Source organism: Pteropus alecto, unplaced genomic scaffold (genome assembly GCF_000325575.1).
Source record: "Pteropus alecto unplaced genomic scaffold, ASM32557v1 scaffold50, whole genome shotgun sequence".
Lineage (NCBI taxonomy): Eukaryota > Metazoa > Chordata > Mammalia > Chiroptera > Pteropodidae > Pteropus > Pteropus alecto.
In genome coordinates this window covers 5,748,323-5,760,631 of record NW_006431918.1, presented here as the reverse complement: position 1 = coordinate 5,760,631, position 12,309 = coordinate 5,748,323, and the positions used below count along the sequence as shown (strand labels likewise).

General features: G+C 40.2%; 1 protein-coding gene across 1 annotated transcript in view; it reads left to right on the top strand.

Annotated features, from left to right (window-relative positions):
- The window catches only part of TMEM131L (transmembrane 131 like), a 147,362-nt gene that overhangs the window by 113,944 nt on the left and 21,109 nt on the right, over window positions 1-12,309 (top strand). The window contains exons 22-26 of the mRNA XM_015600682.2: window positions 405-591; window positions 806-991; window positions 1,579-1,728; window positions 2,060-2,685; window positions 8,089-8,237. Coding sequence (XP_015456168.1) covers window positions 405-591; window positions 806-991; window positions 1,579-1,728; window positions 2,060-2,685; window positions 8,089-8,237 — 1,298 coding nt within the window. The remainder of the gene's footprint in view (window positions 1-404; window positions 592-805; window positions 992-1,578; window positions 1,729-2,059; window positions 2,686-8,088; window positions 8,238-12,309) is intronic.

Below are 12,309 nucleotides of genomic sequence, written 5' to 3'. Positions count from 1 at the left end.
CATACACCCTCTTATTCTGTTCAGTGTGAGTGAGGATCTCGGAGACGAAGCATGCGTGGTGGCTAATGGTAAATCCAAACAGTTTGGCCTCTGAGAAGAATAAACTTTTAACCTTAACCTTTAATAAAAGAACAGAGAAGAGTTTTTGATTACTTTGGCAGGTCAATTAACTTAAGAAAAATCTCAACTAATTATTTTTATTCTCATAGTATAACAGAATCTGTAACTGTTCAAGACATTAGGTAGAAATCATACTTGGAGCTTATATTGAATTATTATTATTTTTTTTTACATTTTAGTAACGTGTATCACGATTTGTTGATTCAATACATGTTGTTTCAATATTTATTTTAAATCAATTTTGCAGTTTGTATATACTAAATATCACCTTTCATCCTCACTAGAACTGAAAGACAGCAAGCAAATTTTATCTATTACGAAGAACTTTAAAGTTGAGAATATTGGACCACTTCCTATAACTGTGACGTCTCTGAAAATTAATGGGTATAATTGCCAAGGTTATGGATTCGAAGTGCTAGATTGTCGTCAGTTTTCCCTGGACCCAAACACATCACGGGATATCAGCATTGTGTAAGCACAGAGCTTTAACCTCATTTAAGTTTTGCGATACATTTTATAGTCAGGCGGGAGGAAAATCCTTTTTTCATTGGTAAGACATCTTAAGTTGCTTTTATATAAGTATTTATCTTGTGCAAGTAGGAAATTTTGCTGCCATTATGATTATTATGTTTCGTGCCTAAAATTAAGACATTAAAGTTCACGAAGATGAATCTCTCGTTATCAGGTTTACTCCAGACTTTACCTCGTCCTGGGTCATTCGTGAGCTAACTCTCGTCACTGCAGCAGACCTAGAGTTTCGCTTCACTCTCAATGTGACCCTCCCTCATCACCTGTTGCCTTTGTGTGCGGATGTGGTTCCCGGACCCAGCTGGGAGGAGTCGTTTTGGAGGCTTACGGTCTTCTTTGTCAGGTAAACTACCACCTTCTCCAGTGTTCTCACTAAGTAGAGAAGCCCTCTGGGCGAGTTGCATGAATATGTATATTGCCTGGGTATAATCAAAGCATATGAATCGAGTGGAATTTATATTGCTTTGAGAACCCTGACATGCATGAAGTAAAGAAAGTGGTAACGGGTAAGCTTTAAGATAATAGTAAACAAATTGTAAGAGATTCATAGGACCTAGAAGTATAAAAGACAACTGCACACCATGCATGTTCATTGGCAGTCAAGGTGAAGGGTATAGCTGTTACTCTTAGCTCAGTGGCTGTGGCAATTTGAGATTAGAAGAGTAGAATGACCCGTTTAGAGTGTTTTTTATCCTGGTGGCATCTTCAAAAATAGAAATGTCAGACTTAGAAATATACACATTTTTAGAAACTTGGGTTTTTTGACCTTTAAGAAACATCAGAAATTATGATGTCCTACATCTTGGGGAATTTTAATACCATATCCTTAGTTGTTACCCATCAGCCTTCACTGCTCCTCTGTAATAAAGCTAATGTTTTTAATGCCTGTCACAGCCATGCAGTAATGAACCTCATTGCTTCCCTTCTTAGTTTGTCCCTGTTGGGTGTGATTTTAATAGCCTTCCAACAAGCACAGTACATTCTTATGGAGTTCATGAAAACAAGACAGAGGCAAAACGCTAGCTCCTCTTCACAGCAAAACAGCAGTCCGATGGACGTCATCAGCTCCCATTCTCATAAGTAAGAATCCTCGTGCTGTGTATGTGGGTTCTCACCTTTGCTAGTACGTGTTTCTGATTTCATTTTAAGGTAATATAAACTTTGATTTCAAATTTGTTTTTGTAAAATTTTCTTCAGGTCATTATGTGACAGCCAAAACCTCTTTCGTTTTAAGATAGACTTCTTGTAAGGGCTTAGTTTATTAAACTCACGGAGTTTCAGAGGAAGGAAAAGTGGAACTCCTTAATAGACACAGTACCAATTGCTGTCTCTTTCTCATGGGTTTAGAAACAGAGAGGTAGAGTCGTGTTCGGTGTGGCTTGATGTTAAATGTTTTCCTTCTTGAATTCAGAAGCAACTGCAAGAACTTTCTCGATACCTATGGCCCCTCTGATAAAGGCAGAGGGAAAAGCTGCCTTCCGGTGAACGCCCCGCAAAGCCGGATGCAGAATGCTGCAAAGAGGAGCCCGGCTACCTACGGTCATTCTCAGAAGAAGCACAAGTGCTCAGTCTATTACAGCAAACACAAACCCAGCACATCTGTTGCCAGCAGTGCCAACACTAATCCTGAGGAGAAACAGACTTCAACCCCAGGCAGCCCCCCGTCTGCCCCTAAAGAGGGCGTGTGCGCTGATGTTATGGGTGAGAACTGGATAAACCTCAAATACGCAAGTGGCATGAATGTCCACCTGCAAAAGAATTTAACCCTTCCCAAAAACTTACTGAATAAAGAGGAAAACACACTGAAAAACACAGTTGTTGTCAATAATACTTCTTCAGAATGTCACGTGAAGGAGGGAGTACAGACATGTATGTTTCCTAAGGAAACGGACATTAAAATTTCAGAAAACATAGCTGAGCTCAAGGAACGAGAGCTTGGTCCTCTGAAGACCTCTAAGAAACTACCTGAAAATCATTTGCCAAGAAATTCACCTCAGTACCAGTCAGACTTGGCAGCAATTTCCAGGAAAAATAATGGTAATCTTTTTATTCTTTTTGATGATTCCTCTCTCCTGTTTGTCTCAGGTCTGTTTTAAATGGAATTCGTTCTCACCTGTGACTTTAGTTTTAACTGTGAATTTTCAGTTCGTGTGCAGAGTTTTAGCAAAGGTGTAAATGTTGAAAAACGATTCGTAAGGCCAAAAGTTTAGGACAAGGCACCAAGTCTTTAGACTATCTTCGTTAAGAAGTTAACTTTTTCGTACATATGTTTAGAGGGATGCGAATATCATATTTGGTTTTAGGGAGGATAGGGTCACGTTTTCCTAATTATTTTTTTATCTTGACTTTTCAGACTATTTGCAAAACTTTATCAGCCCATAAAATGTTTCTGAGTGGAAAAAACTTAACAACTTTCTGCATTTAACAGCTGCCACCATCTCATGTTCCTCGGCCCCGGTTCTTTTCTAATTGCATCCCTCGGTTAAAAGAAGACGAATGTTCTCTTATAGTAAATAGAGTTAATGAAAATGTAAGCAAACTAGACTAGGAAGACTCCCTACATGTAAAATTTTCATTAAGCTTTAATGGATCCCTTTGGCCAATGGCATAAGAGCTTGTGTGTATTTTTCTGGTTCATTTTAATATGCACATTTCTGTACCTGGTAAGTCAGATGTTTGCCACTTTTTAATCTGGAAATAATCAGTTAACATTGATCTTATTTGAAACATCTAACTATAAATAACTTAATATTTTTTCACTCCTTGATATTGTAGAGAAAGTACAGAAATTTTATGGATTGACTAATTCTAATGATGAGCTTTAAGCATTTGGTCAAAAACCCAGACCGAATTTTAAGTGTTCCATAGAAGGATGTCTCGAATTTAAAAGAAAGCTGGACTCCTGCGGTTGGAACATGATTTGGGCATCTGTGTTCTGGGTGCACCTCGTTCCAACCTTTTTGTGCCGTTTCCCGGACAGCAGTGCTCATGCTTGAAGTGGATTCCTGATTGCGGGGTCAGCACTGTCCCCTGTGTCCTCGCCACCTGGCGTGTCAGCTCACCCTCTGGACAGTGCAGTCAACCAGATCTTTAAGTGAAGTCATACCATATCTCATCGGAGGGTGTTTCGTGGTGGGGCGGGCGGGTGCCTAGTGCTCCATTTCTCTCCCAGACACTTGCTGGGGCCCAGACTGCAGAACTCTTGTGAAAGGTGAAATTATGGGCCAAATTTGGCTGGGCTTTTCTCTTCTTTTGTATGTCATTTAGGCCTGAGCACAGTATTTGACATGGGCTGACTTTACCCAAACTTGAAATCCTAGTCGTTTGTGGGCGTTGTCCCTGCAGATGTGCTGCTTCTGTGGTCTGTTGTGTCTGTCACATGTCTAGATAAATGTGCCGGCGAATTGCAGTGGCTGTGGCATTGAGGACAGATAGATGGAAGGGGTCTTCTGCTGCAGCACAGTTCTTTGAGGGGTGGTTGAAATGTAGAGGTGCAGACCAGCATTGTGGTGCCAGAGCAGGTCAGAGGAAGGATCCGAATTTATGCTTCAAGATCCTCCTGTCCAACAAGTGATAGTTAACGCCTGTAGTTGAGCCTAGATGACTGTGTAGTGTAGTAACATTTCAGCAGGTGAGAGTAAGTTTAATGTGGGAGTCCGTACACATAGGGTCTGCTCATATCATTGCGGATGGCAAACCTGCGCAGAATCTTTCTTGCCTATGCAGGGGACTGGTATGTTCATAATGTTTTGAATGGAAACAAATCTCCAGCTACGAGAAGTTTGGGGTTTTTTTTACTTTTATTTTTCTGGCTGAATCAGCAGCACGTTCAGGGGTACCGGGGTGATTGCCGATCAGATCAAATAAGAGTGGAGGAAAGAACTTTGGCTCTCCACCCTGCTCATCTCGGCGAATTCGAAGGCGCTGCCTCACCGTCCTGCATTTCTCCCCACAGCTAGTGTGTGAGCGGGAGGTCCCTCGCCAGGGAATCCATTAACGATGTGTACTGTTCTGTCTTCTGTTCATGTCTTTATTCTAGGAAGATATCAGAGTACACAAATGGCCTGCTATTGATTTACAATTTAAACATTTTAAAGAATCGAAAATTTTAAAAATAGGAAAGGCCTGGGGAATTTAAGGGAAATAAATTGTAGTTCGAAGGTAGAATTTGGTGTCTTTTAGTAATATTAAAGGTTTTGGGTTCTGTCAAATTTTAAAGGAAAACATCGTAACAAACTGGCAGATGGCGAGCAGGCATATAATCAGCAGAGAATCAAATCAATCCATGATGTATAAAGAATGGTCAAGGATGAGAAAACCTTATATTTAAGAAATTTCTATGTTTTCACTTCTAACATTGAGCATCAGTTCTTTTTTGAAAAACATTTTCTTTTGTGAAAAGCGTGTTGTCTCCATCTTGAGATTTTTTTCTGGAATCCGAAGAAAAACAACTTCAATCTTGCCAGCTGATCTGAGCCCACCTGATGGTCGGGGCCCCTGCTGGGGATGTTGCGCTCCCTCAGTGGAAACCAGTGGGTGTGTTTGTCCCGTTCTAGGCCTGTCTCCCGAAGTGCACGAATGTTCTAGAAGCAAACCTAGTGCTAAGAGTGCCTTGGTGGACTGTCCCCTCCGAGTACCTGAAGTCACTTTCTTAACTTCCCAGAACTCCTTGAGGCCCCTGAAGAATTGTGCCTTCTCCTTTTTGGAGGCTTTTTTATTTTTCCCCCCAGAGTGTGACATTGTGCGAAAAGTGTTCTAAAGTGTATATTAGCGTCTCTAGCTACACGCTCCTTGTTGTTGAGAAATGGTATTTTCTGAACAGCAGAGACCGTATGTCATCCATTCCGATCCTTTCCTCCTGCCTCTCCTGAGGGGCCTGTGGTAAATCATCAGTTAAAATTCTTGATTGAAGTGAAGTCTGTTGACAGATTCTTCAGGGCTCTGTTTTCACACACTTGTTTTGTGCATCAACCTGTCAAACAACTGTGAAGCAGCCACATTTTCCAAACATGTGTTACATGTTCCAGAGTCTGTTGATCATTCAACCAGAGCGGGGCTTTGTGTGTGTAATGTAAATGATCTTTTGAAATATGTCTCCTTTCAAATGTTTATAACTAATATTTTTTAATTGTATGATCAGAATAACACAGATTTAGAATTCAGGCTAATTGCAAACTGCTGCTGGCCTCATCACCACGGAAGAAGAAGAGTTAGCAAATTATTTTATTGCTTTCTGCTTATAATAATGTAAAAGATAATAAATGTTTAAGTGTAATAATACCCTAATCCTTGAAATTAACAGTGTATGAAAGTTTCTGCTGAATTGGATAGATGCCTCCAAAATTTCTGAAACAGCAATATTTGCAGAAATTTTTAAAAAATAGTCTCATTTACTTACAGATACTAATAACTTGAAGTTTTAGTGGTTTACTCAAAATAGACCATATGATTAGATTTGATATAGTCAGACTTTAAGTGGTTGTTCTGGTTAGTTCACTTGTTCTTTGTTCTTTGTTTTTTATCTTTGTGGCCTCTGAAATAAACGTAAAAAAGTCCATTTCATACTGTGAGCAAGCATGCTGGATGAAATGACACGGTTGGCTCTATTTTTTAAAATGAAATATAGACTCATGGTATTTCTAAGTTCTTGAATATTGTCATGTTAGAATTCTTCAAAGATTTAATGAAGAACTTGTTTTTAGGATTCATTCGATTGTTTGTTGTTGGCCCCACAGAAGACATTACTCATTTTCTGCTTTACCACTCTTGCAGGATAGATTAGTGTTGGGTATTAAATTTTGATCCTTTGTAAGAAACTTTGATGGCTACTACTTTTAGAACTGTTCTTGGCCTGCAGGAAACTTAAGGAAATGTACTTTGTCATTAAGACTCTAGGAAAGTAATGGTACATTTTTTGAGGGGAATATCTGTATTCTGTTTCATACTCAAGGCACCCAGACTTCAAAGCAGTGTCTTTGTTTATGATTTCTTTTTCTGTCCCAGACCTGTCTCCCTCGCTTTTGGCTTTTTCCTTTACTCCTTCAGAGTACTGGATACATTAGCTTCCTCTGTGGATGTTTTAACACCTCGTTGGCGTTGTAGAAGAATTCACTCTTCCTCCACATTTTGATAGTTATGTAATATTTATATAATCTTCTGTTAACAAAAATATGCTTACTTTATATGTGTTGCTTTAAAAATGTAGGTCTCTTGCTCTGAGTGAGTTTAATTTGTAGCTTCAGAATTGCAGAATCAGAGGGGATCGACTGCAGGGCCAGACTGGAGCCTCTGCTGACGGCTGGTCAGGCATTCATTCATCTCACCAGAGCCTGCAGCTTGCCTTGCTGTGAAATATTTGCATGGTGGTCAGCTATCTCTTTCTCAGATTACCAAGGTATCAGGGAATCTCAGATAAAGAAAAAAAGAGAAAGTATGGAAATACTTCGTTTTGTATTAGAACACCGAGGCCAGTTGTTGTAGTTGATTTGACTTTATTTGAAGTAAGTGATAGAAGAAGAAGTACACTTATGAATAAAATCATGCGAAAGAAAAATGGAAAAGTCATGTTTTCAGATGAGGTTCCTGCCAACACCACCCTTTGCTGTGTGATTCACTTATTGCTCATTTTTCAGCATGCAGGCCCTGCTGCCCGGGCAGGTGGGCGTCCACCATTGGCTGAGTCATGACCAGACCCCAACTCCTTACCCTTCTCTTCCTTCTCCAACTTTTTAGAAAATTGTGGTAAAATATACATAACATAAAATTTACCATTTTAAATTATAAAGCTCAGTGGCTTTAAGGACATTCATACTGTTGTACAAGCGTCACCGTCTGGGCCGCCCCAAGCCCCTGGCCACCATTCTGCTTTTTATCTCTGTGAAATTTCGAGGTCCCTCAAACAAGTAGAATCATACAATATTTGTCTTTTTGTGTCTGGCTTAGCTCAGCATACTGTCTTTAAGGTCTGTCCGTGTTGGTGCATGTGTCAGAAATACATTCTTTTTCCCCCACTTTAATCATTTTCGAATGTACAATTTAGTAGTGTTGCATATATTCACAGTATTGTGCAAGAATAATTTATTTTTAAGGCTGAATGGATTCCATTGTGTGTTTACTACGTTTTGTTCATCAGTGCACGTGTCTGTTGGCCTTTGGGTTGTTTCTGCCTTTCGGCTTTTATGAATATGGTCACTGTGAATACCGGCGTGCCCGCCTTTTTTCTTGACCTCTTTTAAAGACTGTTTTTAGAACTCTCAATATAAGTGCATTTTCACCTGTAAACAAAATAAATTTCTAGAGCATTGTGGATGTCAAAACCAATCTTTAAGTCTAAATCTCATGAAATCAAATGAGATTGTTTGGTGTAGAAAAGAGACTTAACTATAGGGAATGTGAATGGAAATACTTAGCTAGAAATTGAACGATTTTTATTTATTCAAGGGAATAACCAGCAAGTGCCTGTCAAGAATGAAGTAGACAATTGTGAAAATTTGAAAAAGGTTGACACAAAGTCTTCTTCAGAAAAGAAGATTCACAGAGCATCTAAAGAAGACATATGTTCTGAGAAGCAGGACATACCTTCTGTCGAGGTCTGTACTCCCTTTTTTCTTGCCTGTTGGAAAGAACAAAACCCATTTGGGGGGCTTAGCGTGCCAATATCTGTGTAATAACTGTCCATGTATATTTCATACTTTTGAAAGAGAGCAGTCGTGCATTTGGATCCACATTGACTATTGGTGAGTTTGATGTGTTCGGAAAGTTTTATTTATTTTCTCCTTATATAGGAGAGACTAAAATAATTTTTAGTGATGTCAGATAGCTTTTACTCTCAAGAGAAGCTGTTCTTAGGCAAATGGAAATAGCTCCTGGGTAAGATGGTGGAAGAGGACCAGAGCACAGATCTCTCTGATCGTTACCCAGCATCTGTTTTTAGAGCATAATCTTGCAGAGTTAGAGGCATAAGCCAGAATCCATAGGCGAGGGCGGCCTTTATACCTTGAGTACATCAGCCCTGGTACAACAGAATCCCCAAAGAGAAAACAGAGTTTGTATGTATGGTCATTAGAGATATTAGACTACCACTACTGAAAAGACTTTAGAAAGCAGAACCTAGGAAAATGGACAGGTGGGGAAGGTATTTGGGAGAATTTACCTACTTGACATCAGAACAGAGCTATCTGTGTATTACCACAAGCACAGTGAAAAAAATAGCATTTCAACGATGCAAACATGTTGCAGTAAAAACGAAGGAACGGAGTAGAACATAGAAGACAGATAAAGATCCCAACCTTGAAAACATATCCAGAGACTTGAAGGAAACTCTGAGAGTACTTCGCATTATATAATATATTCAATAAAATAAGCTTTTAAAGGCGAATTAATATACTGGTATATAAGAGGTATTATAAAGCTAAGTAAATAAATAAAGACACTACACTACATATTCAGTGGCTGAAAATTGAATTGTTGACCTGAAGGAAAGGATTCGAGATAATCCAGCTCTTGACTTATTTGCTCGATGACATTCGGCAAGTTACTTAACATTCCAGTTTCCTCATCAGAAAAATAATATAAAAATATTAACGTAAAATAGCATACCTACTTCATAGGGTTGTAAGGATTAAATGAGTTAATATAAGTTCTTAGAATAGCAGCACTTACTAAGTGCTGATGAGTATAAGCGACAAGGACATGACAGGTATGACTGATCATAACTGATAGAAGGGACGGCGGGACTTTTTGATGTGGACTGTAGAAGACGGAGGTAAGGAGCCAGAGCTTCCACAGCAAGTCAGGCGGGAGCTTGTGATTTGGGAGTTGTCTCCATGAACATTAGAACTCAGGGGTGACCCTGAGCTCTCTGAGGTTCGTGTAGAGAGAAGACCCAGGGCCTGAGTCTGAACCGTGGGGGTGTCGAAGTTGCAGATGTCTTGAGGGTGCAGGTACAGCAGATGCACAGAAGGCGGGGCCAGACGGCCAGTACTTGCGGGAGCGGAAGCAGTGGTTGAATTGGGGCTGGGCGGGATGGATGCCGTTAGGAATGGGCTTCAGAGACTCTGGCGTGGCCCAGCGAAGAAGTAGAACCCCATGCTGAGATGTGCTGACTTGACAGCCCTGCAGTCTTGTGTGCTGGGAGGGGCGATGGAACTAGGCATTCTGAGTCCCCTCTGTCTGCGGGCCACAGGAAGAGGTGGCCCAGAGGAACGGTGCCGTGTGGTGCTGTTGGTGGCACCATTCTCCCATCTCAAACTCAGCCCTCAGCTCCGGTCCCTGACTAGCTAGTGCTGTACACGTGTGCCCTTGGACAAGGCTGTTTTCTTAATTTATTCAAGTTATTTGTCTTTTGTCTCTTATCCCTCTCCTTGGAGCTCATGCATGTCTTGCGCTGGGTCCCAGTCATTGTGTATGTTCCTCCTTCCTTTTCTGGTCTGTGACCTCGTACAGGACAGACGTCTGCCCCTAGTGCTGGCAGCTAGCTCGCAGTGAGGATGCAGCGATCTAAGGGTTTGGAGGACTCAGGCTGTGCTTCATGGTTCAAGGCTGTACGCCTAGTCAACCAAGGTGGATTTTATGGTGCAGCTTGGGCGGCTGTCACCTGTCATTTCTTCGCAGGCTCTGTGACTCTCTTTTAAAACCCTGTGCTTGTGGGTACCTTCCATTTCATTGTTCCTTTGGAGAAAATCATTCTCAGTAAACACATTCCCAAGTGCATTGCTCAGTGTTTGTTTTTTTCAGTACATTCTTAGGGCCTAATTTTGCAGCTTAGAAAATTATATAAATCTGTATAGTGTGTGGGGAACATTCCTCTAGATTTATTGGCAAAGAAGGTTGAAGCCCAGGTTTGGGAGCCACAAACCAGATTTTGACCCTAGCCTTAGCTGTTTATTTTCTTTTAAGCCGATTTTTTTTTTCCCTTAGAAAAGGCACTCATAATTATTATAGAAGTATACAAAGGGAAAAGATCTATCCAAAACGAACCACTTTTCACCTTTTTCTATATTCTCCTTTTGTATGCAAATTTTTAAAAACTCAGTGACGATTCACTGTATGTATGTAGCTTTGTCATAATGTTGTAATTCTAAATTTCCTTATGTTGGAATGGATGGGGAACTTTATTTTCAGTGGTCACACAGCATTCCATCATTTAACGATGCCCTAATCTAAGCCATTCCCCTGCAGTTGGACATTACAGTTGTTTGCAACTTTTTATCTTCATAAATAACACTGTGATGAACTGTTTTGTCTTGACGTCTTGCCTATGGACCTGATATGTTCTTCTAGATTTCTAGAAATAAAATGCAAGGGTATCAGCTGTTTAAGGACCTTCATGTGTACCCCCAGACTGTTTTCCGGAAAGGGGGTAGTAATTTATGTTCCCATGCATGGTGTATGAGGACGCTGGTTTCACTCTGGCAAAATCTTGGTCAGTGTGAGAGGTGAACAATTATGTTTTGTTTTTCATTTCACTTTTCATCTCTTAGTAGGGGAAGGGGAGCATTTTCCTTCATTTCATTTTTTTTTTTTTTTTTGTAAAATTCTGAAACACGCAAGTAAGAAATCATCCATCCAAAATCCTACCACTGAAAAATTTTTAAATTTTTTTTTTTTTTTAATAAATGAAGAAGTAAATGTCTAATCCGGTTTCACTCCTGCTGCTCAGAGGCAGACACTGTTCACAGTACCGCCTCCCCGGCCCTTTCCTAGTGTTCGAGGGCATAAACATGCAATGTAAACATACTTGAGGTTTTTTAAACCAAACTGGAAAGATGAGATACAGGCTCGTCTAAATTTATCATTACTAAAAACATACGTTATTATTAAATATTTTGGATGAACGCTTCATTTTTTTGGCTTTTTATATTTCTTTTGTGAATTTGTATTTCATGTCCTTTTTGCCCACTTTTCTATTGAATGTTAGTGTTGTTTTTTTTCTGTAAGAACATAAGTAAAGGAATTAATTCTTTGTCTATCAAATAGTGTCACATGTTTTCTTAGTTTGCCTTTTCCATCTTATTTTTATTTGCTTTTGCGTTAAGAATGGCTTTGTGCAGTCAGTCTGTGACTTCTTTGATTTTCTTCCTTTGCTTTTATTAGAGCTTAGGAAATCTTATTTCCTTACCCAGCAATCAATTAAATTGTCCATTCCATCAGGGAGGTCAGAGAACTTAGCTAGTTTAAGTAATTCAACAATAATGATGGTAATAGCTAAGTCTTATAAAAAGCTGCTTACTATGTGTCAGATAGTTTAATCCTCACAAGAGCCTTTTGAGAAAGACTCGGGAAACTGAGGCAAAGAGAGGCTGAGTAACTTGCCCAAGATTACACAGCGAGTAAGCACGAGTGAGATTCAAAGCAGGCGGTTTGGTCTCAGAGAGTCGTCTTAACTGTCGCTCTACCCGGACTCCTTCAGTTTCTTGGTTAGTCCTGCCTCCCCACATGTGCCACCCTATTTACTGGCGAGCAAAGAGCCAGACTGTCCCTTTATTCTTCCTTTCATTTCTTGACAAGTCTGTTGCTTTGGTTCTCTGGTTTCCTTTCTCCCCTCTGTGCTGTCTGCTGCCTCCACTGCAAGCCTGTTCTCAGCCGGATTCGTCTTCATTGTCCATTGCTGCCTGCCTCCCCTACCCCACCCGGCCCCCCCGCGCGCATGCCACGCACTCC